General features: G+C 46.2%; 1 protein-coding gene across 4 annotated transcripts in view; it reads right to left on the reverse strand.

Moving 5' to 3' along the window:
• Positions 1 to 337: 337 nt before the first annotated feature.
• COQ8A (coenzyme Q8A) overlaps positions 338 to 27,051 on the reverse strand; it is a 43,795-nt gene continuing 17,081 nt past the window's right edge. For all 4 annotated transcript variants that reach the window (XM_027911256.1, XM_027911263.1, XM_027911278.1 and 1 more), the window contains exons 5-15: positions 21,194 to 21,268; positions 14,478 to 14,600; positions 10,394 to 10,479; positions 9,175 to 9,315; positions 7,892 to 7,973; positions 6,411 to 6,504; positions 5,414 to 5,555; positions 3,759 to 3,866; positions 3,002 to 3,067; positions 2,163 to 2,249; positions 338 to 1,735 (exon numbers count right to left, since the gene is read on the reverse strand). In XM_027911256.1, the coding sequence (XP_027767057.1) occupies positions 1,442 to 1,735; positions 2,163 to 2,249; positions 3,002 to 3,067; positions 3,759 to 3,866; positions 5,414 to 5,555; positions 6,411 to 6,504; positions 7,892 to 7,973; positions 9,175 to 9,315; positions 10,394 to 10,479; positions 14,478 to 14,600; positions 21,194 to 21,268 (1,298 nt within the window). In that variant the 3' untranslated portion in view covers positions 338 to 1,441. The remainder of the gene's footprint in view (positions 1,736 to 2,162; positions 2,250 to 3,001; positions 3,068 to 3,758; positions 3,867 to 5,413; positions 5,556 to 6,410; positions 6,505 to 7,891; positions 7,974 to 9,174; positions 9,316 to 10,393; positions 10,480 to 14,477; positions 14,601 to 21,193; positions 21,269 to 27,051) is intronic.

The following is a 27,051-nucleotide window of genomic DNA, read 5'->3' on the forward strand; positions in this document are numbered from 1 at the left end:
TAACAGAGGGATTAGAACAAAGGAAAATAAGAAAACAAGTAAATTTCCAGGGATTTTCATGGCCAGACATGTTCAAGCTGATGTTTTTCTGACTCTTGGTAAACGTGGCACTATCACAGTCAGCACTGGTGACACAGCTGCAACGGAAAGATGAAGGCATGAACAGGCCAGAGGTGGATGGCTTTGCAAGGCTACTTGCAAGCCTTTGAGCAAACAACTGCAGCCAGAGGAGACCTGGGAGCTGCTTTGTTTGCTCAGCTCCTGTTTATCCCACAGAGCAGGACGTGGTTTACCTGGCTATTCATTACCACACCAGAAGAAAGAACCAACCACCAGCAGGAGGCCACCGCACAAGCACTTGTTTATTGACACTGGGAAGTCGTACAGGTACAGGCTTTGTACAAAAACCTAAGGAAGTAAATTTCCTAGCTTGACTCCAATAGTTTAAAACTGTGCGTCTGGTTTTAAGTGTGTGACATTTCAGCTAAAGCTGGAACTGCTCATGAGAGAGACAACACGTTCGTCTGCCTTGCCGTAAGTTCTGCATTACAGGGAAACAAAGACAGATGAGGTTCTTGGTTAGGAGTCCAGCAAGCAGTTGGTGTCAGCTGTAGCTTATCTAACTTGCCCTCAGGAAAGCTGATACCTACCAGACAGTGAAGAATCCCACTGACTGTGCTCAGATATAGCTCTGTTGGATACATGTTTGACTCCCAGAACTGAGATGGGTTGTGAGAGTGTGTAAGTGTGTGTGCTTAAAAGAGACTGGCACTTAATTCTTGGATTTTTAAAATATTTCCTATGCTTAGCTTGCAAGCCAAAAAGAGGCAGAAAACATAAAACTTCGTCCTACTTAAACACACATACCCCTTGCATTAAATCTATGTCAGTAAAATCCAGGAGGGTTCTTAGAACTGCCACCACTTGATTTACAAAAATGGGGGGGAGGTGCTGGATGTGTCTGTGGTAGGGAACACCTTAGTATTTCAATCTATAATTCACAGTATGAAATCTACTTAAATTCCACCTCAGCTTGAAAGAGGGAAGTTTTTTAAAAAACAATTTGTGGAGAATTACAAATAGGTTTCAATATCAAATTCTGCTCTTGTCCTCCTTCCCCTGCTTATTATAAAGCCCTATGAATATGCAGCCACCATCACAATTTTAAAAATGCATTCAAGGTAGTCAGCTGGTGCCTTGAAAGAGCACAGAAGCACTCAAAGAGTTTCCTGCAAGCTGCGGGCTGTACTGGCAGTCAGTGTAGGACAGACACAGCACGAAAGAACAGCTTTGTCCTCGTGAAACGCACACTTGGCTTCCAGGGCACAGGCTGCTGCATCTCAGAGGATGGAGAGCTGGGGTGCAACACTTGGGAGGCTACAACGCTCTCTGCAAGGCTCAGCTGAGCCGGGCCCTCAGAACAAGGCGTGTTAGTTCATTCCTACTCCTCTGGCTTCTTGCCCCTGCTGCTCCAGTATTTGTTATATGCCTCTTGGAACATGTTTTTGCAGGCAATTTTGGCCTTCAGTTTGGTGCAGATCAGGAAGGAGCCCCCCATCTTCCGATGAAGAGAGTAGGTCTCCGCTGGCGGGGGGACAAGCCGATGCTTCAGCATGACTGGGATTAAACCGTGGATCTTTTCAGTGGTGCTTTGGTTGCCAAAATCAAAAGGTTCATCAGATGCAAAAGCCTCTCCCAGAATCAGGACAGCATTTAAGTGGGCATCTTCCATTTCCTGCCCAAAAGGAAAGAGGCATAAATAACATCATTACCCACCAGGGAGGAAAAGAAATGGTAATGCTATCAGTAGCAGTTCAGAGAAATAACTAGCCATGCCCACACCAAAGGTAACCTCCAGCCCCCAGTTTCGAGCAGTTAAACCTTCCAGGAGACCATCTACCCAGTCATGAAATGTCAGGAGTTGTCATCACCTGCAGGGTCTTGCTGGGGAAAAAAAGGAAGGACAATGGGTTTGGGGCTACCTGTATCCTCATTACTCTTCCTGCTCTCAAAAGGAAGTGAGACAAAAAGCCAAATAATTTTTATCCTCTTTCATCCTTATCAGCAGGGCTTTTACCATATCAAGAAATCTGGGGAAGTTCACAGACCCACAACAACCTTATCTGTGGCCAACACTAAAATCAGATCCTTCTGCTCCATACCTTGATTTCATAGCCAGTGAGGAATTTCATTTCAATGGACTTCTTCAGTACTCTCTCTCTGTCCCTGTCAGCAGCTGCCTTGATTACCTGAATTGGAGGAATACTTTCAGGTGAGCTAGGAGATGACTGAAAAACATTTTGAGTACAGGACTACTACACAGGCCACAGGCGCACATTAACACATGCTGCCCACTCTTGCCTCTGCCCTCATCTTCAGGGGCCTGCATGTTGGCCAGGTGAAGAGCTATTGGCAAAAAGATACAGCTGATGGCTCTTCCCAGTAGGGCTACACAGCCCAGAGAGTGTAAGGGACAGCAAAAAAGCTTCACAAATCAGTCAGCCCCTTCCCCAGTGAAATAGCAGAGCCAAGTGTGAGACACTTCAGGTGACAGCGGGCCCTGGCAGCTCGACTGTCAAGTGCAGAACATGGTGATCACAAAGGAAGCACATATGACTTCACATCAATATGTGTGTCTGTAAGCAAGCTAGAAATCACAGGAAGGGGCAGGGAACAGAGCAAGCAATTCCTGCAAAGCCTCATAAAAAAATCACAGAATTCTGAGTGCTCTGGTACACCCTGCTGCCTGAGTCTCACAGTAAGCAACACTGCAGTCCACGTTTGTCATGCAGTGTGAACACCCAAACCCAGAGAGCCAGCAGCTTGCAGCAGACATGCAGACAGCAACGGTAAGGGATGAAACAGGAAGCAAGATCTCTCTTCCCTCCAGCCCTGTTCTCTCCACACCCAAAGTGGATTTGAGTACAAAGCGATACAGCTAACAGATAAGAGTATCTGCAAAATCAGGTGCAGCACTCTAAGACAAAGTGCAAGTCCTCACCTCTATGTAGAGATCTGTGAACTTCTCGTTAAACCCTCGTGTTGCTCCGAAGTCCAGCAGGGCCACCTGAAAATGGACAAACCCATCATACCAGTCAGCCACTCTGGCAGAGCCTGGCCTTTAGAATGTTCCTGCTGTGTTAAGGAAACTCAGCTGGCTTTCCCAGCCAGCTTTCCCAGCACTTTCCTCTGCAGCTCAGCTGCCCCTGACTCCTTTATTCCCTGACTGCAGCCTGGACAGTGTGCTGCCACATGGCTAAGGAATGGCCAATGCCCACACTGTCACACCTGCTCCACTCGTAACTCCGCTCCGGCTTTCTGTCCAGGGACAGAACAGCACAGAACCTTTTCCCAGCACTTTCCAATAGAGACCTCAGGAATGAACAAACAATTCCTTCTGCCCTGCGGGGCACAAAGAGGCAGCCAAACCAACAAGCAGGACATCCGCAATTGCTACCCTTCCAGCACAGCACAAGACAAAAGCATTCAACTGAAGAGTTCTGGGCTCAGGTGTGTCCTGGTAGAGTCCTGCCAGCTGCAACTTCCCACTGGCCACCTTCAAAACAAACCCTGAGGCTAAGGAAGTAGCCAAGGCAAGTAGCAAAGGGCAGGTTTCCCTGTCCTATCTGCCTATGCCTCAAGGACAGGAATCTGAGAGAATCTCTGTAAGGGCTCATTAAATTCTGGGAATGGAGAATAATCAAAAGCTGGTGAAAAACAGCCCTTGTACAGGCAGAACTGCGGCTGCTTGGGCTTACCCTGTGCAACTGTGGGTCATAGAAGAAGTTGGACCAGTTTGGGTCAGTCTGCATGTACCGGAATTCAAACACCTCCCGCAGACACAGGACAAGGATGTTGTGACAGATCTTGAAAAGGAAGGAAAGAAAGAAACAAGTCAGAAGGGCAGCAAGCCCAACTCACACATATAACTCACAACAGGGATCACATCACCACACTGCCAGAACAATCTGCTCTATGCTGCAGAACTCCTGCAGAGTGCTGAAGGAGCACCTCTCAGCAACTCCCAGCCCACACCTGCCATGGGACACCCTTAGCACCCAGCACAGATGCCATGCAAGTTTCACATCAGCTCGAGCTGTAGTTTGTATCAGCTCCTGGATGTGCCTCCAGAGAACGTGGCACCCTGAACCTGACAGCTGAGAACAGCAGGCTCCAGTACTGATCCAACTGCACGTGTCCTGGCCCTGCCTTTTAACTTCCCAGCATTGACTGTGCACTTGGTTGTTGCAAGAAGGGGAATCTTGCATGATATACAGACCTCAGCCAAGTCTTCTGCTGGGCTCAGCACTGACCCAGCTTGAGGGAGGAGCAGCAAACCTACACCTCGGGATTGACTGGCATGGGAAGCAAGAGTAGCAGTCCTTGAGGAGCCCACTGCTGAATTACATACCACAGCAGAGCTTTTCTGGACAACAGTTATGCTGGAGCCTGCTCAGCAGAATTGCCAGTCTCATTCTGCCCTTCTTCAGCTTCTGCAAAGCTGAGTGAAACATCATATCCAAGAGAGGAAGAGGGCACCATATGCAAGCCAGAGCCTGCTCCAGGACACTGCAATTTGGGTCAGAAGGCAGAGGGGCAGCCAGGCCCAGTTGCTTATAGGAAAGAAGGACTGGTCCTGCAGCAACAGCCCACCTCAAAGCCTTTTAAAATCAGTCCTAATGATACAGCTCATCGGAGGGGACAGTCCCCAAGAACAGGCAGCCAGTTCTGGCATAGCTTCAAATCTAATGGGACACTGAGATCTGTTTATCAAACAATACTCCGCCCTCTTCCCCACTGACCTGCTAACAGCGGACAGCTCACACAAAGAAACACACACACACCAAATACCAGGACAGTTATTTCTGCTTCTAGAACAGCTGCTTGTCCCACAGCCCTCCAATCCCTTGCTATATTCAGCACCAACGCCTACCCATGCCCACATCCCCCCCTCCTGTTTACTGGAGGTACTTTCCCAGCAGCCCTGGGCAGCGCAGGTCAGTCCTGCAGGGGGAGGTGACACCCAAGTGCTTGCACTGAGATGATTCTGCACTCCTGCCCAAAAGAGCAGCTGCACAAGACCCCTTTCTCCTTTCTGACAATCCTTCCCAAACTAAAGGTCTTCAGAAACAGGGCATTACACAGCTAAACTACCTCCCCTTCAGCTACCCTTGCCATTCACCCCCTCCAATCCCTCCCTGCTGAATGCTGGTGCTGCAAGGTCCAGACTAGCTTGGAGAGACCCCAGTGTCACTGCCACAGTCCCTAAAAAGCAGTCTTCCTAGAGGCTCCAGATGGTCCCTGACTCCAGCCCTGCTTTGCCCTGCCACAGTGTCCCCTTGGTGTGCCAGTCCCCAGGCAGGCCAAGTTTGCTGCTCTGAGCGAGGGCAAAAGCATAACCTGCCCACATTACCTCATTTCGAATCTCCTGGCTCAGCCCTACAGCTTGATCCAAGGGAAAGCCAGATACCAGCTCTGTGGTCAGGACATGCTTGCTGCACAGCTCATCTACTACTCTTGGGACATAGAAAAAGGGGTCGTCCTTCAGCAGCTCCCTAGGGATAGAGAAAGGAGAAGAAACAGTTAGGGGCCCTGAGAGCAGACAGATCTCTCGGCAACACCTCACCCAGCCCTTCACCAGCCTCTCCCCACACCCTGGATGAGGCTGCCAGGATGTGTTTTCCTCAGCAGTTACAGCAGGGATTAAGTCAGCAGAAAACATGCCAGTGACTTGCAGCTGCTGCCAGCTCCTGAGGTCATGTCTCCTGCCAGGGCAGGGATGTTAGGAGGGCTCCAGGCTGGTACATCAAGGGGCATTGGGCTCTTTTGTTCACCCCACTTGGCTTCAGGGCCAGACTACACACATGGAAGAAATGGGCTTTGCCAAGGGAAGCGATGCCACAGGGGCAGTTCTGCAGCAGGACAGGAAGGGTGCCCAGCCTCCAGCAGCTCTCTGTCATCCAGCCACCACATAAAAACAATCCAGACCCCACTGCTATGGCAAGCTAAGGGAGCAGGCAGTACTAGTGGTGGCAGTTACTGTAAGAACTGAACTGAAAAACCTCCTAGGTTTTTCTGAAGGATGGGAGAAGTTCACAACAGGCTGGCAGAAGTGCACACAACAGCATTGCAACACATCCTCAGGAGTTACTGCAGCACCTTCATATGTGGCAAAACAGACAGGCTTGCACTGGAGGAGAGAGGATATGCTATCACATTTCAGTTGACTGAGTACATGCCTGGCTCAGACAAGGTGGTAATTCCAGGGGACAGCCTGGAACAAACACGCACCCTTCTCCTGAGCAACATGGCAGGGCACAGTCATCTCCCCACCATCCCTGAAGTTAAGCAACCCCTGCTGCATTTCTCACACACAGACAGGGGGGTTGAAAGCAATGGTGTGAACATACTGGAATTTCCTTGCACAGGCAGCTTCTCTCAGGTAGTCACACTCCAGGGCCAACTCTCTGCTCACGACTTTGATCAAGTGCTCAGGGAACAAACCTGAAGGTCAAACAGGAGAAGAGAGAACAGACTTAGAGAAAAGGACCCCCTCAGGCTATGCTTTCCAGAGCTGCACCTGAGGAGCAACTGCTATCCAACCAGCTTTGAGCTGAAGAGTACAAGAAGCCCCAAAGAGCCAAAGCATATTTCCAACTAAATACAGGTTCTGCAGTGATCCCAGGCCAAGACTACACAGCTGCTCCTAAGTCAAGGTATGTCCACACCACTGTCCTTGTGCAGCAGAGCTCCATCCTCCCCCAGCTCCCACCCCACAGCCCAAGCTGTCCTGTTCATGCTACTGTGCAGAGGCATACACCAAAGAGGAGAAGCACCCAAACACCAGCCTGGGCAAAAGCAACAAGAAAAGACTCAAAACCGTATCTGCCTACAACTGGGAGCAGGCACTGCCAGGCAGAAACAGCATGACTAATACAGCAAACTGCAGCAGCAGCAGCACATAGCCAGGGCCTGAGTTGCCAAGTCCAGTCTTCTTACTCTCGAGCTGGAAAACGAATCTACCTCTTGGGATAGACAGCTGGGGCTGCAGCAGCCTCTGCAGGACCCTGCCCAGCCACCAGAGAGAACAGACCCAGATTTTGTCAGCACTCAGCCTGATTTTAAAGCAGCATTTGTACAGTCCCACTAAGATTTACAGCTGCTGCAGGCAGGTATGTGGAAAAGTTAAGTCCTGCATTCCCTGTGGGAAAAGAGACTTATCCATGTGCTGGGACACTGAGTAAGTTCCAAGTCTGACAGTTCTCCACAATTGTGACTGGAAAGAGCAGAGAACAACTAGGAAGAGCGGCAAATAGCAGGCATGGAGGGTTACAAGAAAATTGGAGAAGTATGAGTTCTGCCAAACATACGAGAAAATAACAGGGATAAAGGAAGACTACCTAACCTGAACACTGCCCACGCTTCATGCCTAGAAAGGCAACAAAAGTGAGTACTCCCAGGCACATTATGCTCTGCCATAATCCCTATGGGTCCTTTGCTATAGTGCCACGTTACTCTGGCAAGTGTGTGCACATGCGTGACTGGGAAAAACACCAAAGGTGCACTCCCCACCCCACCAGGTGGACACTGTATAAGGCACATGCCCAGCAAAGGCAGCAACAGCTCTGCAGCAGGAGAGGGGAGCAGAACATGGCTCCCCAAGTTGGCCCTGTACCCTCTGCCTACATCCACTGCCTCCCCTGCTTTCTGCAGGAAATCCGCTCCTGGGCAGAGTTAGTAATTCTTAAGTCCTTTCCTCCGTTTCCTTGAGGCTGTTTCCTCCCCTCCAGTCTCTGGAGGCACACATACAACACACTGCTTGAAATGGGTTGGCAGAACTCAAACTGCACCAGTGGGAACACAAAGCCTGCCAGGCTCTCTATCTTTTTACCTTCAGGGAGAATATTGCTCATGCTCAGCACAGTCATCAGGTTGTTAACGTCACTGGTGATGCTCTGGGCAACTCCGGGGTACTGTGGGACAGAATGGGACAGAGAGGTAGTGAGACCAGATGACCTGGTTGTACAGGGCAAGAAAAAAAAACACCTTCCAGTTGATCCACTGACCCCCACACCACAGCCACCTGCAGCCTGGCAATGAGCCAGGGCACACCTATGCCACACATCTCCTCTAAAAGCTTATTTAAAGCCCAGCATCTGAACCACGGGACAGAGAGACAGGCTAAGATGCAGCTCCTTGCAAACAGAATGGCTCGTTCAGATCCTCCTACAGGAACTCTTCCAGCACGTGGCAGGTTCTCAGACACAGATCCCACAACAGCTACAGCACTCAGTCATTTCCCCACCACAGCAGCCCCGCTGACAGCCCCACTGCTCCATTCACAGCAGCAGGGCAGTGAGGCTGAGCCACTCCTGGCAAAAGTGCCTCCTCCTGTTCTCACTTTATCTGTCAAGAAGGAAATGAGCCTCCATTCCTGCGAAGAGGAATGTCTGCTGATGCCAGAGGGTTCAGTTTCTGCTGCTATTACCTTGGCCTAACTTCAGAGAGCACTTTGGACACAAATAGCTTGAGAAGACACCAGTACTCATTCATACTGTTTCTAAAGTCTCCCCACTTTACAAAAAGAAACCAAACCACTAAATGACCAACTTTGCCTGGGATACTGCTCAAGTCAGCAAGGGACCTCACCCCCTTGGATTATAAACCATGCTGTACAATGAGTTTTAGCTCTAGAATTTATTTTCGTTGGAAACAGCCCCCCGAAGTTGCTGCCAGCTTTAGTGTATATCCTCCTGCATTGTCAGACTGCCACTGCTCAACAGTCAGTGCCTGCATGCCACTTAAAGCTTCCTTAACCTTTGGGCTGTGGCCAGAAAGGGACTTGTGGCACGTGCACATCCCAGAAAGAGGACTGACCTACGGAGCAGGTAGGACCCTCACATACAGCCCTAAAAATGTAAGCAGTCCCTCACCACCATTATCCCCATGCTGCAGTGACACACTTGCGAGATGTCTCTTGCTCATCAGGACTCAGAGAGTGTCTCAAGCTGCAAAATCTTTCCTGTCTTTCCCATCTGCTTGCACTAGGTAAGGTATTGGTGGACCCACATTTTCATTTGCATTAAAATGTTTATTTTGTCCAGCAGTACACAGGCATCTCCCCTGCCCTTCTATGGGCACAAAAAAGAGACAAGGCTGGTCTGTAAAGCCCACCTGAATTTTCATGGCAACTTCTTTCCCATTTTTCAAGCGTGCCAAGTGAACCTGACCAATTGAAGCAGCAGCAAAGGGACGTTCTTCAAAGGACTCCAGTTTATCCCTCCAGTTGGGGCCAAGATCGTTGTTCAGAGTTTTCTACAGATAAAAAAAAAAAAATCAGGGTACGGGAAGCAAAAATTTAAGACTTTTACTATTGGAAATCACGTTCCTCTAAGGTGACTCACACAGCCTACGTTAGTTCTGAGTACCTATACCCTGCTTTCTAGATCATCCTCCCTGCCTCATCACTGCACACCAAGGCAAGGAAGTGGTCTAGCCAGCAATGCTTCCCAGCATGAAACAGATGCCAATCAGATCTCTGGCATAAAGGACAGAGCTCTTGAACACAGACACCACTGCCTTAGCAATACAAACATCCCCTTTTTGGTGCCACTTGTTATCTTCCAGTAAATGAGCAAGGAGTTAGCTATTTCTCCTCTATCATCATGCTGCCAAGCTGAACAGAAGCAATCCAGGCATGCAAGAATAACTCTCTAAAGCAATATTGACAATTAAACATCACAGCCTGCTTTAACAGCTTTTTTGCCACCTTGCCAGACTGCCATATTTAAGTTCTGGCGCTGCTCAGTGTCTCTCAGAAGATAAGTAATGCTGGCAATTCCTTTTGCAGTACCCTTCACATCTTAATTTAGAGAGGGAAGTAGAGAGAGAACATGTACATTGGGGAAAGCAACTTAGTTTGCTTTATTCTGGCTCTTCTTGATGGTGGCTTACATTTAAGCAAAACAATAAGGATAAAGTTACTGTTAATTTTCCATCAGACTACGACTTGTAAGTCTGTTTCTAAAATGGGATGTAGGCATTTGTAGACAGTGGCTTGAAAGACAAGAGGAAACAGAAGAGGAGGCTACAGTCAACAAGACTCTATAATTATATTTGTGTGCAATATCCTGTTCCATCGGCATTAGTCTCAGGACATAAACTCCCACATTTTTCCCTCTGTCTAGAGCTGAGCTTCAATGTTTTGGAGAGAAAAGGTAGCACATAACTGAGAGAAGGAATCGGGTGCTACCCACAACTGAAAATATGCAACATTATTGAAAGAATACTCTTAAAAATCCCCATTCACCTCTCTTACTAGGGTATGTCATTGGTGACATTTATTCTGTCATTGTCCCTTCTCCCCTGATAAGCAGTAAGGAATATTCCTCACCATCATCTGCTTTATTGGCATGAAGTCAGCACTTTGACGTACACGCTCAAAAATCCTCTGGAGATGGGGGTTGATGAAGGCATCATCTGCCAAGGGAAAAGCACAAACAGTCAGTGCAGGCATTGCATTCTCCAGCTCTTCAGCACACAAAGAAACATGCACCTGCATTTGGACAAGTCTGGCTGTCCTGCCCCCAAGCACACCCTAGCGAAGGTTTTGGAAGAAATTCTAGTTTAGAAACTCTCCATACCCAGAAACAGCACCCGAGGTGCTCCTCCTAAGGCATCACACCTTTAGAAATGAGCCAAACGAGTCCTGTGCACAAGTAGCAAAAAAAGCTCCTCCTTCCTTTGCACTCTTTCAAAAAGGAGTGTATTATTACCCAAATTATTACCCAATATTGTGTATTACCCAAACAACTCCTAAGCCACCGTCCTGCAGCAGGAGAGAGTTTTTTGTGCACCCCCTCCCAATTACAAAGAGAAAGACAAAGTACGAATATGCTAGAAAGCATGCTGAGAAACTTCTTAGGCTTTAAAATCAAGCCTGCTTAGTCCAGCAGCACTGCCAAGAGCAGTAGGCAGCTCTGCACAGCACAGAGGCTTATAGTGTAGTGGAGGTTGCACAAACCCAAAAGCAGAGTGCTCTGCACAAGCCTCTGTCACCCACCAGCCCATCTTCTTGCTGGCAGCAGTACAGCATTCAGCTCTAGGAGAGGCTGCTGTGTCATGGAAACACAGGTCACAGATGGAATCCCCTGGAGAGTCATCCCAATGCTCCAAGGTTTCTCATGTAGTTTAATCCAGTTCACTTTAAGGAGCAGCAGCTTCTCCAGAAAGCTGTGCACTTACGCAAGTACTGAACTCTTGGAGAGATCAGGATTCAGCATCTGCTACTGTAAACAACTACCCAAATGAAGAGCAGCTACAAGTGGGCAGAAGAAAACACAGCCGAGCCAAAAATTTTAAGTGTCAGAAGGAGTAAACATTTACACTCATAAGAAAGAGGAGGGGTAGGGGCATCTTGAAAGATTAGTCATCTGCTTGAGCAAAGGCTTCTACAGCAGCTCAGAAAAAAGCTACCCGTTCTGGAAAACTTTCCACTTCATAAAGGATTATGGAGGAATTAGATTTATCTGCTGCTCTCTCAACTGGAAGAGTCCAGGGAACTTGCCTTAATCCTGAGAACTCAACCTGCACACTGCGCTTGTGACATTCAAATAAAAATCTATCATTCCTCTCCATTTACAGATGCATGAACAACCATAAGCCTATCCCGGAAACAAGAAACAAACAGTGACCTTAAGAGTACTGTCCTGGGAAGACGAGTGGAAAGGAATGGATAGAAAAAGATACATAATGCAGACACATCACATTAACACTCAGCATTGTTTAGAAATTCCCACTGAAGCCACTGCAGCATTTAAAAGTACTAAAAAATCCCCACTGCGGAACCAACAGAGGCTTTTAAGAGGAGCTCCTGTTCCACCACTGCAAGTCAGAGGTCAGCAGGCCTCGCAGGAACAGTGAGTACAGCTCCTGTTGTGACACTATAAACCTCCAAGGAGGTGAGACATGGCATTTGCGTTTGCATTCCAAACACCAAAAGAAACACTTGCTCTGTCACTGATGGTGCATCACTGCCAACCCTCTGAACACTATAAAAACCGTTCTCATTGGTTTGTGAAAGTATTAACTGTCATGCTGTAACCTGCATGCAACCTGCATGTCCGAAGGTGACTGGGCAGAAGAGAATGGGCCTCACTAAGAGTGACTCAGGCTCCTAGAAGCTGTTTGTTATAGAGGTATCAGGGCCTGCAAGAAGCATCTAGGATCAACTTCTGTTATTCTGCTTATTGATGACATCCAAAAGCCTCACATGGGACTTCAACCCCTAGTTTGAAAAGGCACTCTTAACTGGGGCTGCTTGACCACCATCATTTTGTTCACAAGCACACCACCAAACAGCCAAGAAACCTGCAAGTCCAGGTTGGCTGTACAGAAACTCAGCAGCGACGTCAAAAAATCAGTCATGTTGCGGAAACAACTCTGACAAACCAAGGCTTACAACACGCTGATGAATAAGGTTATACGTCTTTGTGGTAAACTGATGAGGCCTTACTGGAACGAAACACGAAGCAAGAGTCAAGGCAGGGCATTCTCACCTGGCAAATGCAGCTGCCTTTCCAACATCTCCCAGAGCACACACACCAGACAGGATGATCTGGGGCCTTTGGCATCTTTTCTGTTCATGACGTTCAGGGATGTGGATCTCTAACGAATCCACTGACTCCCCCAAGCAAACAATCAGGGGTTTTAAGGACACTGCTTTGTGACTTGTGCTCAGCTGCAGGGGGCCTCTGCACTCAATTAACACCCAGTCCTGTTGATAGAAGCAGTGAATTCAAACTCACCAGGCCACCACAGAGAAGCCCATGAAGTGGCAGGAACTGCATGAAACCCTCCTGTCCGAACAGCCAGCCCAAGAAATGGATACTCTGCACTGTTGATGGTGTTCAATTTATTTCACCAAAGCTGTCCCTCAGCAAGACTACCAGGGGCTTGTGTTCTCACCAGGCACAGCAGTGCTCCACACACTGGGCACAAGAGTTAAACGAGGGCTGGGTACAACCACTGAGGTTGGTGAAAAGTCTGTTCTTGACACCAAAGTGGAATCAATCAGCAAGTATTTGACACTCCTGCCAGAGCTCAGAAACATTAGGAGACAGCGGGCAAATAACAAAACCCCAGGGCATTTCTACTCAGAGCCAGCCTTTCACAGCTACTCCCTCTGCACTCGCATCCAAGCCTAGGGTAGCTGTGACCAGGCTTGGGTACGCACCAGGAGCAACTCAGTAGTGTCCTAAGAATCTGAAATTAATTCCGCCCATGGCAGACAAGTTTAATTTCAGAGCTGATTTCCAGGCATGGCTCACTCAGCCACATACCAGAGACACTGGAAAGCAAGGAGCACATGAGCTCCTCCTGGATCTGCACTGTTAGCCATCAGTCTTTGGCACCTGGTAGTTTCTAGAGGGTGAGAAAACAGCAAGTAGGTGGCAGCCTTTGACACAGCAGCTGATGCCTCCCACATAGCTTTGTTCAAGTGTCCATCAGCCTGGCACACACCTAAACCAAGTGATTAGCAAATGAAATGCCACAATAAGGGCTCTCTGGAATAGGGAGCTGGTCTTGCTTTATTGGCGAGCCCAAGTTACTTAATACACTAGATCCAGCCTCACCAGGGAACACCTACAAAAATTCAAGTAGAAGCACAAACCAAGCAAACCAAGTACTTCAAACACTCACTGATTCAATTTCAGTGACATCTTGAAAGCTATTCCAGGCAAGTCTTACAGCTATTTTTGACTGGTTCTTCCTTTCCCTATCAAGTTGGGCAGGAAGGCAAACTGGAAAAGTACAGATAAGGTCTGAATTAAGCACACCTGCCATCTCCCAGGAGCAACCTAACAGTTCAGCGCAGACACTGACATCACTAACTCCTTCACCTGTGGTCACCAACTTCAGAGCCCAATGGGGTAAATACCAGTTTGAAGTCTCCTCAAGATGAAAACAAGTGTTTTACACCTGGCAAGATTATCAGCTGTACTGGCTTTTCCAATAAAGCTTCAGTGCCCACAAAGCATGTAAACCACAAACAGGTAGCCAGGTTGCTATGATGGGAGAGCACTGTGGTATAACTTTGACCACTTCTGGTGAACAAAGAAACAGGATCACATTCTTATCATCCTCCTCCCTTCTAGCAGGACACCTGTGAGTAGAGTGAGTAAAGACAAAGCTATGCTTCTCAACAACTGCTTGTAACACAGACACCAAAATTCACACAGCATCACCTTGTTCTCAACCAACCGCAGCTATGTACCTGACACAACAGGGACACTGGGGAAATAATTTTAGTTACTTCATATTGGGATTAGACGGAACTCAAATATATATCCATCACTGCTCTCACGTAAGAAAGCCACTTGTCCAGCTCTCCATATTCATTTGACACTGACTTATGGCAGATCATGTATCACAGCTGGCAGTACTAAGGATAGCTGAGGACCTGTGCTAACACTTACCTTGAATGCTTAACATCTGTCCCAGCTTCAGTGCCGCTCCCCGGACCTTGCACAAGGTCCTCACGATTCTTTCTGCATTGGCTTCTGACAGGAACGGGCTGGAATCCATCACTGCTTTCTTTCCTGAGGGCAAGGAGAGGAAGAGCATGAATGAAGAACACCCTCATCTTGGCAAGCCCACTTCATGGTGTTAGGCCACATTCAGAAGGAAATTTGCCCTTCCCCAGAGAAATAAAACCAGGACTACACTGAGTGCCTTCACAGCCACCCAAGGGCACGGACTGAAGCTGTACACATCTTGTGACAACTCTGACATTGTTGGCTTGAGGTCCAAGAGCAGCAAGTCATGGCTTCTAAGAATGTCTGTGCTGCAACTATCCAGGATCCTGTGCAGATGTTGGTGCTTGAGCTCACTGTACCAGCTAGCTCAGCCTAAAAGACTATGTAAAGGTGTCCTGAGTCCCACATCATGGCCTGTAGCACAGGCACAAAAGGGCGGTAGGAGTGACCCACAGCAAGGGAGAATCCTCAAAAGCTTTGGCAGCACACTGGCACAGACCAGGAATATGCTGGCATTTCTTAGGGTGAAAGCTTGCACAGAACAAAACAGGCATAATATACATACTCGAACACACACATTCCTGTCCCCAAGAATGAGTAAAGCCTGCTGTCTGACAGGCTCAGAGTGGTCACTGCAGCCATCTAGACACCAGTGCCACAATTTCAAGTATGTGACGTGAGGTTTATGCGGCATAAGAAGCACTTCCCCTCCACTTTTTTTTTAAATTTTTGTTAAGGGAGAGGGAAGGAGACCCTGATTCCATTTTGTGGTCTCCTTGGGAGAAGCAACACAGAGCTACTTCTCCAGGGCAATGCCTGATAGAGCAGGGACAGAGGGGGCAGTCAGCCACCTGCCAACCACTTCTCTTGGTACTGCAGATCAACTCCTAATGATGAAGAGCCAAACAGGAGGAAGGTCAGGCTTTGCAGATGGGCTGCAAAGCCCACAGCTAGTACACTGATCTTGCAGCTACATCACTGTTTTCAGCACTTCAGAGGAAAGGGTACTAAGGACAGAACAGCTGAAGCCCCCATATATAACAATTAGGCCCAGTAAGGCACAGGAGATGAAAACAGCCCTGAAGATCTCAGGCAGATGGAAATTACTGGTATGTCATGTACTGACTAGAGCAGTCAGAGACTCTCTCCATCTCCAGGTAGCTCTCAGGAAGGTACACAGAGGAAGCTTAGACTGGCCAGAGGACAGGAGAAGTAACAGAGCCAGACAGAACTGGTCCCTTCTAAACTCTGGTAACTCACACAACTTGGTATCACTTTCTTGAGGTGCCAAACATGTTACTGATCTGACAGACACCCTTCAGTCCCTGCAAATAGCCAGATTGCTTACAGATTTCCCCTAAAAAAGTGATTCCACAGAACTCTCCACTAGCAGTGTACAGAGGTGCCAAGCCCTGCCCTTCAGCCCTCCTCTCTTTCCCGTTTTGTGGGATAGCAACAAGATGGCACTGCATGTGGAACATCTATCTGTACAAATCCCTGTCCTAAGTCAATAATGTACATGAAAAGGAGAGAGAAATAAAAACACCAGTAGTACACAGGACAACCATGCTGCTCTAGAGAACAAGAGGCAGAGAAGCAGGAGGGGTCCAGAATTCACTTGCATCACACACAGCAATCCTCAAAGCACATTTTGTTCTAGATCCTGGGTGTAAGGAGTCTGAGAGACTGAACAGGTAGAGCACCCAGAGCAGAGGGATCTGGCTTTGCCCAGCTTTGAAAGCTGTCTCTGGAGTGTGAAGTGTTGAAGGCATCTAACAGAGCTCTGATTCTTAATGATCCCATCTTAACTGCCCTATCAGGAAAGCTGTGTCCTTAGCAATGCTGAGGCAAATCTCTGCATGAGATGACACACAGGAGCTAGGGAAAGTACTGAATCAAAGCTTTACTTTCCTTCATACCAGTGCATACAAAAACATCCTCCTTGGAGTCAGCAGCAGAATAAAAGAGTTAGTTAATGATTAAAGTCACCTCTACAAGCCAGTGAACCCTGACAATTTTAAAAGAGTCTTATCAGAGAAAGAGCCAAACACAGGCACCTCCAATCCTCTTCTCTCGGCATGCTTCTCATTGAAGTCAAGCCCCAGGGGCAATACCTGATCCCCAAGCAGCCAACAGCACATGAGCAACTCTTCAGTACTTTGCTACAAGTGGGGCATGAACAACAAGGTGACCTGGAAGCAAGAGCCAAAAGCATAACTATGTACATGGCAAGCAAAAAGAAAACAGACATAGGCTTACAAGGCTGAGTGGAAGGAAGTGGCAATAAAATCCACCACAAATTCATGAAAAAATATGCCCATTTTCAGTAAGTTAACATTTTTTGCAAAGATGGCTGGCACCTTTCCATGCCTCAAATTATTTCTTCCCCATCTTCAGCTAGATTCACCTATTTCATCAAGGAAAGAAAAAAAAGGCAAAGAGAAGTTACATACGAACTGTGGCAACATGGAGACCTCAGAATAGAAGGCTGCTGCAGCCACAGTGCCTAGAGCCTGTCAGTTCTTCCCCAGCAGAGGTGGCAGGCAGACACCCTCACAAGTGCTTAACTCACTGTTTTTCCTCTTTCCAAATTCAGAATCAGCACAAACCTTTCCAAATCTGTGTGCAACTCACAGCTACATCACTCCTTTTCCACCTTCTTTGCCACTGTCAAATGGAGAACTAGCGACTGGACTTTGTGGATATTTGTTTTTAGGAACCATCTGCCATGCAAAGTTTGGGGCACGAGAAGCCTCAAGAACATAACTTAAGCACTTAGGACTGATAACTCAAGGAGATTGCATTATTCTTTTTCATAAGAAAATAACTCTGAATTCAAACCTAGTCCAAGTGCCAGCCCGCTGGGGCTCTGCCTGGCCTGGCATTTGTGCAGTGCCTAACACAACAGCCCAGGACAGGTCATTAATAAGTTACAAACTTGACCTTTAACCCAGAGTCTCTTTACTAGTAACAGCAGCTGTTTATTTGGGCACTTATTTTTATTCCTGGCAATTTTTTCTACTTTCCCATTCTCACCCTGTGTGAGCCTTGCACTGTAGATACACACTCTAAATACCGAGCCTGCCATCAAGGTCACCAAGGGAACAAGGAGGTTATTGTTAATTAGGTACATCAGCCTACCAGGAAAATTCCAACTGGAATCAAGTAAGCCATCGTCTTTTTAACAGAGTAAGGTAAGTCAAACCACTTACAAAACTTAAAGAGGGCAGCATTAGAGCCCCTAACCCTGTAACAAAAAACCAGACACAAAACCAAAAAAACCAAACAACCCTGCACCCACTCACAAGATTTTAGCAGTGGAAAGAATTTACATCCAGGCCATCAGGTTTGGATGGAAAAGAAAGAAAATCACAAACTCTTGCACCAAACATTTTTTTGTTCTAGGGTAAGTCCCTGAAGAAGTGAATTGTTTATGGAAACAGACAATTCAAAATAGAGTGACAAGGGCCCTATGGCTACTAAACATGGATAGGGAAATGGAGCAGGAAAAGACAGATCAGCACCAGCGCAGTTACTAAAAAACGTGCAGGACAGTACGAATTTGCAGTCCCTCCAGTAACAGTAATGGAAAGAAGAAGTACAAGCTGTGCTACTAGGATCATGTGTAGCACAGGAGTTTCTGGCTTGGGGGTTGGGACTGAAGGACTCGTGTCTCTAGCTTCATTTAAAAGGTGTGAAGACATTTCATACTGACTAGACAAGAGGAAGGCAACCAAGAGAAAGCTCTTTCTCATTAGTCCTGGATGCCAGCAAGAGTGTGAAAGTCTTAGGTATGCCTTTGGGCATATACACATCACACTTGTTTAAGTCTGAAGTGCCAAGAAGTTACTATTAATATTGCAGCAGTGGGGAGAGAAATTATATCCTCCACCAGCTTCCAGAGAACAGGATGATATGTCATCCTCAAAAGAGACAGGTCTTAGCCCAAGCTTATGATGCTGACAGCCACCAAACTTGGACACAAACACCTCAAGCTGAAATCATGAAAGGGATGCAGAGGTATTTTTAAATAAATGTTTAAAGAGGTACTTACTTCAAGAGACTTTCCCCAAGAACAACTAAGGCTGATATTGTCAGAAGAACAGTAAGAAAAGGGTATCCTGGACTCACATTGTGTGCATTTCTGCAGGAGCAGAGCCCATAGAGATAGTTGTCATCCAGGGTTCCTTACCCACCACTGTAAAATCCTTGGAAAACATATCCAAGGACACTAGCTAGAGGCTGTAGCTGAGTCACCTAGAGACCTTGCTGTGTCCTTGGCTTGAGAAGCTCTAAGAGCACAAATGTGGAAGTTTATACTTTTGCCTCACCTCAATAATTGCTGCTCTTGGCCCATTCTCAACCTCACTATTTGCTATCGTTCTCCTTCACAAAATAACGACTGCTCCAAGATCTTATCTAAGCAGACTTGACAGTAAGAGGGGAAGCAAGAATGAAAGACAAGCAGCTAAAAATAAAAGTCAAGTCGTTTTCTAACTCCCCTGCCTAGCATCAAAGTTGGCAGTTCTCATGCCCTTATTCTGTAATCAAGGTTTGTTCAAGAAAATCACTCTTCCCAAAGCGTGACTCAAAACCATAGAGCAGGCTTCTGGCACAAAGTTATAGTTATACAGGAAAATAATAGTTTCCCTAGCAAAAAGAAAAAAGCGTAAAGATGCAATTGCTATATTGTAAGAAAAAAAAAAAAGTGTTGCCTTCAAATAAAAAAATAATAAAAATAATCCTTCTCATGCTATAAGGGAGAGAAACAAAGCTCATGTTATTCCTTCAAATGTCATAGCTCTGCAAGCTCATGTTTTCACTTTGGGGTGTGCCCAATTAGAAAATAACCTGGCAAGCAGAGAAATACTAACAGTTGCGCAATTCTTCCTCTTAAAAGCAACACAAATCACCAGCTTCCAACAGGTATCAACAACCTGTCAAACACTGCAAATGCTGAAAGCAAAAAGCCTTCAAAGGTTGTCTATAGGATAGGCCACGTTTGCCTGAATGTGTTTTTAAATCAAAGCAAAGAAACCCACCCACCTCAAATACCTCAGGTCATGGAGAGAAACAAGAACTCTTTGCCAAGGATCCTTTTTCTCTGCTGGGCTGCTCTGCATTGCCTGGTTGTCAATACCTCTGGTATTCCCTGTAGCAGTAGTGTCTCAGGTGGCACACAATCCCTGCCTAACCCCTGTCCGCCCCCACAGGGAATGTGGTTCATCTCCTGGGATGTAGGCTTTTGCTTTGGGTTTTTTGGTGTGGTTTTTTTTGTTTGTTTGTTTGTTTGTGGGTTTTTTGTTTGTTTGTTTGTTTGGTTTGGTTTGTTTTGTTTTTTTTTGGGGGGGGGGGTTTGTTCAGTTGGTAGGTATTTTAAGGTACTGTCCCCCTCCACATTTTTTTCAGTTTTTACCCACCCCAGTGCTCCCTGGAATACATGTTCACACTCTGTCTCCATCCTTCTCCCATCCCCAAAGACAACCAGGGCAAAGGCAGAAACTGGCTTTGGAGTAAACAACTACTGGCCACAAAGTGAAAAAACAAGGACCTAACAGCTGTCATTATCTCAAAGCAACACTTCTGAACCAGGAACAAATTGACTTCATTTTTACTTCTAACTACAGGTACTTAAACCTTTCTTTCATTGGCTCCCTGTGGTCACTGGCAGTAATCTAAACACACAACCATACCAGACAAACCAGAGAGACCAGATGAAGACCGAACAGCCTGCAGTAACTGTAACAAGGAACCTGACATTTTGCAGTGTCCCACCAGAGCTTTTCCTGCATAAGAAACAAGGGAATGGAACTGTAAACTTCAGGGTAACTTCACGTTTTCTAGAAAAGAACACCATGTATTTTCCATGCCCTAAAAACCATTCACCCCCACACAACCACTCAGTACCACCATATTTTACCAACAGATAATCTTAGAAGAAAGCCAACATGACATGGCTAGGTATAACTTAGGAACATTTTACCGCCAACTTCAAACAAGCTGAGAAGAAAAGAGGGTCAGGTCAACTTGCATGGCACAGCTTTTTGACATTACAAGAATCCTTCAGAAGGCAGCAAAACACAGATGTTGGAAACAGATATTTGCTATTTAACAAGAACATAAAGTGTTCTGTCTCTCTTAAAGAGAGCAGCCATCCTCCAAGTTCCTCCTAGGCAGAATATCCTTAAATTTCAAACAGACTGCAACCACTATCAAAGTTTTCAGACATAGGGGCTCATCTACAGCTCTGTACTGAAAGAACTATGTGGTTTCACTGAAGAGCTTTTCAAAAACCCTTAGGTCAAGACAATCCAAGAATGGGCACAGAGATAGTATTCAAACTCAGGGGTGGTTGTGGAGAAGTAAAGCTGTACCAGTTGTGCTGGCACAAACTCATTCACATTTACCTCAGACCTCTGTCTGTGTAGTGAGTGCACTTAGATGGGAGAGGAGACTGGAGATGGAGAAGGATTATGTTGAAAATTAAAACTACCCACATACCCATTATTCTGACTCACCATCCCAGCTGTAAAAAAAAAATAGAATCTTGCAAATGCAGGTAAACTCTGTCTGGGATTAAAAAAAAAAAAAAAAAAAAAAAAAAAAAAAAAAAAAAAAAAAAAAAAAAAAAAAAGGAGGACATCAAAGGGGCTTACCACTGCGTTCCTCAGGTCTAAGGCTCTTCTTTGCAACTTCTGCCAGTGCCCCAATGCCAAGACCAACAGCTAGTCCTTCAAAACAAGAAGAAAAAGAGGCATGTCAGAATGAAAAAAAACTTCCAAGCCACATACAGATACATTTTTGCAATTAACTTTAAGCCACACAGTCAAATGCACAACGGTTTGATTAGAATATTCTGGCTCTTGCAATGGAGTTATCTTCTCTTGACACTTAAGAGTTTTCTCCTAAACATCTTCAACCCAGCATGCCACCCAGGAATCATAGGCTAGGCCAGTCTGGGACATCTGGTTTTTATAAACCATGTCACAAGTGCTACTCAGAGCTCTGTGCTCTGGCTGAGGTCCCGCTGTAAACTCAAACCATGGAGTTTAGAAGAAGGAGGGGGTGAAATCTCACAGACATGGTTCTCAAAGTACAGTTCTCAGGAAAGAACAGAATCACTCTCCCCCTCCACCATGCCACCACAGCAGGGAGAAGCAAAGCCGTATTTAGATGAAGCCACTGCCAGCAGAGTTTAAGGCTCTGCAACCCTGTCTAAGCACTCAGGTTTATTCATTCTCACTAGCTGTCTGTGACTTCCACATACTTGTTGACTATGATGAACAGAAATATGTTCTTCCTGAGGCTCACCTTATGCAAGCAGTGCTGTAACCTGCAATTCCAAGGAGCTGGGCTGGAGAGTAATCCTGCACAGCAACAGTAAGACCAGGAGACAAAACACCAGGACTCCACATGCACTATCTCTCTGGTAAGCAGTGAATTCCAGGGTGTTGATTCACAGCCACAGGTTAAGCTACAGCTACAAAAGAAGTGTTATCTGCTTCCACTAAACAGATCAAAGTCACTGAAGATTATATGAGGTACAGACCTAATCATGCAGTAATCCATACTACCAAAGGTCTCACTGCTCTCCCAATCTCAAAATATTTATTTTTCTGGGTAATAAATGACATGGGCAACCAGAACAGATGGTGCTCTTTCTTATCTCCTAAGCAGTGGTGCATCCCCCCATGACGTACTCCCACAATGCCAGCAGTACTGGGTGCACCTGTTTTCCAAGCAGCCCAAACCATCCTTGAGGCACTACTGGATGCAAAGTTTCCCAAGTAAAACAACCACAGAACACAGTACAATGAAGGAAGAAAAGCTGACCAGCACATGGTATTTTGCACATGTGCAGGAGGAAACGTGCATACGTTTTGTAGATCCAAGTCACAGCACACATATTCTGGACTGGAAGGGACCTACAAGGATCATCGAGCCCAGCTCTTGAGTGAATGGCCCATACTGGAATCATACCCACAATCTTGGTGTTTTAGCATGATGCTTTAACCAGCTGAGCTAATCTCCTGTTAGTGGGGAAGCCTGGGCACAATCAAGGTAACTCTCATCTTGCACTGAGTTACTCGTCTCTCCTACCAGGTAATTACAACCCCACCTCTGGGATTGTGGAAAACTTCACCCTTCCTCATCCTACAGACCAGGCTAACACTCTAGGGCTCAAAAAGCAAGTACTGGACAGACAGATTCAGTCACAACACTGATATCTCAAAATGCCACCAGATTTGTTTTCCAGGCCTCTTTCACACACATACCCGTGATCAAGGCATGTATTATTTGAACACAAATAATGCTGTTATTTGTACTGGGTTATTTTGTACTGGGTCTGGCTGAGATAGGAGTTTTCTTCATGGCAGCCATTATCATGCTGTGTGCTGGATTTGTAACTAAACCTGTTGATAACACACCAGTGTTTTGGCTCTTGATGGACAGTGTTTGCACAGCATCAAGGCTTTTGCTTTTTCCCACCCTGGCCCTGCAAAAAGCAGGCTGGCTGTGGACAAGAGGCTGGGAGGACACATCCAGGACAGCTGATCCAAATCCATGCCATACAACATCATGCTCAGCAGTAAAAGCTCAAAGAAAGGAGGATTAAAGGGTGGACATTTGGGGTTATGGTGTTTGCCTTTCCAAGTAACCACTACAGATGCTTTCCAAGAAGAGGCTGGACATCTGCCTGCCAACAGGGAGCAGTGAATGAACTCCTCTCACTGCTTTGCTTGCACATGGAGCTTTCTTTGCTTCACCTGTTAAACCATCTTTATCTCAACTTCCAAGTTTTCTCCCTTCTCCTGTTCCCATATGCTGAGGGAGGAAACGAGTAAGCAGCTATGTGGGGCTTAGCTGCCAGTTAAGGTCAATCCAACCACACTCTGACAGATGTTCAACTGTTACCAGGAACAAGTCATCCCTCCAAAGAACCTGCACGGCTGTAGAAGAGCACTCTCCTCCTCTGGGCCTCTAGTCTACTGACGTTGCACAAGTTGCTCCTGATGTCTGTCATTTGCCTTGTCTGCAAGATGTGTGTTTCCTCCAAGATTAATCATTTTGGGATAGTTTTCAGTATTGCTGAACAGCCACAGTTCAGCACCTCGAAAAATAACATCCCTAAGCATCTGTAGAATGCCACTCTCCTGCATTCTACACTTTATGCAGACAGATTATTTCAGGCCTGGAAAAGGCCACTTGGTTCTACACCAGCAGAGATGCTCTTCAGATATTTTCCAGGCATCTGCAGCACCTGTTACACTTCAAACCAAGGCCATCAAGAGATGATCCAGAACCAGTTTTGTTCAGGACAAATCCTCTTGTTCGGCAACTGACACAACAAAACAAACAGGAGACTGAATGGGCTGTTATCACTCTGCTCAGCCTGCCAAGCCCAGGGGTAGGCGAGACCCTCCCCTGGAGCAGCGTGTGCCCTGGTTTCAGTCACGTAAAACACCTCAAGCACCATGCAGTACACACCGCCAGCTCCTCAGCCAGACAGGGGAGAGAAAAATACAATGAAAGGTTCATGAGTCGAGATAAGGACAGGGAGATCACTCCACAGTCACCATCACAGGCAAAACAGACTCGACTTGGGGAAATCAGTTTAATTTATTACCAATCAAATCAGAGTAGGGTAATGAGAGAGAAATTCTGAATCATAAAACACCTTTGCCCACTCCTCCCTTCTTCCCGGACTGAACTTTACTCCTGAATTCTCTACTTCCCTCCCTTCCCCAGCAGCACAGGGGGACAGGGATGGGGGTTGCAGTCAGTTCATCACATGTTACCTCTGCCACTCCTTCGTCCTCAGGGAGAAGACTCCTCATACTCTTCCCTTGCTCCATTGTAGACTCCTTCCCTCAGGACAGTCCTCCACAAACTTCTTCAGTGTGAGTCCCTTTCACAGACTGCAGTTTTTCACAAATTGCCCTAGCATGGGCCCTTTCCACACAGTGCAGTCCTTCAGGAACAGGCTATTCCAGCATGGGCCCCCATGGGGTCACAGGTCCCACCAAGGAGCCTGCTCCAGCACAGTCTTCCGACAGGGACACAGCTTTCTTCAGGAATCCACCTCCTGCAGCCTGGGCTCCTCCACAAGCTGCTCCACGTGGTCCTTCATGGGCTGCAGGGGCACAGCTGCCTCACCACGGTCTTCACCACAGGCTGCAGGGGAATCTCTTCTCTGGCTCCTGGAGCACCTCATCCCGCTCATTCTCCTCTGACCTTGGTGTCTGCAGAGTTGTTTCTCTCACTCCTCTCTCCAGCTGCAATTGTGCAGGTTTTTTTCCTCTTCTTAACTATGTTATCCCAGAGGTGCTACCACCATTGCTGACAGGCTCGGCCTTGGCCAGCAGCAGGTCTGTCTTGGAGCCATCTATCGGACACGGGGAAAGTTTCTGGCAGCTTCTCACAGAAGCCACCCTTGCAGCCAACACCTTGACATGTCAACCCAATACACACACTCACTTGTCACTCACATGGCATCTAAATCCCACAGCTGTCAGTTCTGTGTATACTTTACTAACATACTTCAAGAGGCTACCTTTTTTCTTTTCTCCTTTTCTTTTCTCCTTTTTTTTCCAAAAAATTTCACAGAATTTTTCTGAATTTTCTTTATTGCAAGAGGATCTTATTATATCATTAAAATAATAAACTTATAAACCAGGAATACGATTGAGGGAGACAGGAACTGCTTAGAAACATCAAATAACATGAGGAAGGGAGAATATAAATAAAGAATAGATCAAGAACTGTGTGGGTGGAACTGATGACCCATCAAGCTACAAAACAAGCATGGAACAAAAAACTGCAGAAAAATCTGTTTTGTCAGTTATAATCCTGGGAAGGAAAAAAAAATAAAAATCAAGGATGATATTTAGTACTATAAATACACCTACCAGCAGTTACTCCAGGTACTGCAAGAAGCATATGAAAATACATATAAAGGACAAAGGAGTTCAGCACAGGACCTTGTGCTGATCACAGAGAAACATCAGTTCAGTATTACATGCAAGTGTAGGAAAAAATCATCTTCAGTCTTTCCACTAAGATGTTCTTTGCTTGCAGAAGAGGTGAGGAGAAAGACAAATTCTGCAATCCAAGTATTTCTGCCTCCTGTCACTAATTTGTCTACCATGGCTACCTGTAACACTGGGGAGGGCAAAACAAAACCCATGCAAAGACAAGAGGAGGCATAATTCAAGTGAGAATGGGATCATGCCAATATCACGGCAACTCAGCTATCTGAACCCCAGGAATAGTTACATGAACTCTTGTTTTTGACCTACTCACCATCTTTCCATTTTCTTCTAAAGCCTAAAATGATACTGTTCTAATATGGAAATAAAGAAAAAAAAGGTGGGTTTTAACAACAACAACAAAAAAATGTCCGAGTCAAATGTTGGTTTGACTGGAGTGGAGACTGGAAGATAAGAATCCACCTAAACCATTTTATTTCCCAGAATGGAGTCTTCAAATGAAGAGGCACCCTGAAGCACACAAGAAAAATCCTGCACAAAAAGCTTACTTGCTTTAAATATTGTACATGTTACCTCTTGCATCACTCCTAACACCCAGGAAGGACTGACAGTGAGGACACTAAGAGGCACACAGCACTGCCTTCCCCTGCTCACAGTCCAAGAGGAAAACAGACAACCATAACCCAAAGGTCACCAACAACTTCAGATAAACCAAAACCAGGTAAGAGCAAATGGTACGCCACAGCTCCTGCCATCAACTAATGTTTCATGGTTTAAGCATTTAAAAGGCTTCACAAAAATGCAATTTGAAAAGAACATTTCTGATCACGTAAGAGCCAGTCAGGAAAACCCACATTCTAGTTGGCTGATGGGGTTTCCCAATTGCACTGGATGTCTCAAGAAAAAAAAAAAAACACAACACTCTAAACTTGGAGCACAGAACAAACAGGAGCTGATCCTCACTATAAATGGAATTGTCTTCCTCATCCCCTGCATCCAACATGGCCTTGAACACTTGCAGGGATGGAGCATTCACAACTTCTCTGGGCAACCTGACTCAAGTGCCTCACCACCTTCACAGTAAAGAATTTCTTCCTAACAACAGATCTATATCTGCCCCCTGTAAGTTTAAAGCCATTACCACTAGCCCTGTTACTATATGCCCTTCTAAAAAGTCCAAAAACATTACCAAAGAATACCTTAAACAGAAAAAAAACTACCTATAGACCACATGTGTTGTTTGTTAAGCCACTGTACTGACTGTACTATTTCTCTTTGCTGTTAAAATTGAGGGAAAGATAAAAAAATTAATGCTAACAAGAGACTGTAGAGCCCAGAGTATCTGAACACCTTTTTTGTAACACAATTTCCCCCAAAAGCACTCAAAGACCTCTGTCTGGCCACCAATTTTAATTATATAAAGCAGATAACTGGAAGAGAAGAGCAAGACCAAAAAAAATAAATGACAGAGATAAGTCTGGAGCTGCTGCTCATAAACAATCTCCCTCTTTCTTACTCTGCCC

The sequence above is a fragment of the Empidonax traillii genome, unplaced genomic scaffold (genome assembly GCF_003031625.1).
Source record: "Empidonax traillii isolate 1590-97213 ecotype Southwest subspecies unplaced genomic scaffold, ASM303162v1 scaffold31:size1920502, whole genome shotgun sequence".
In the NCBI taxonomy this organism is placed as follows: Eukaryota; Metazoa; Chordata; class Aves; order Passeriformes; family Tyrannidae; genus Empidonax; species Empidonax traillii.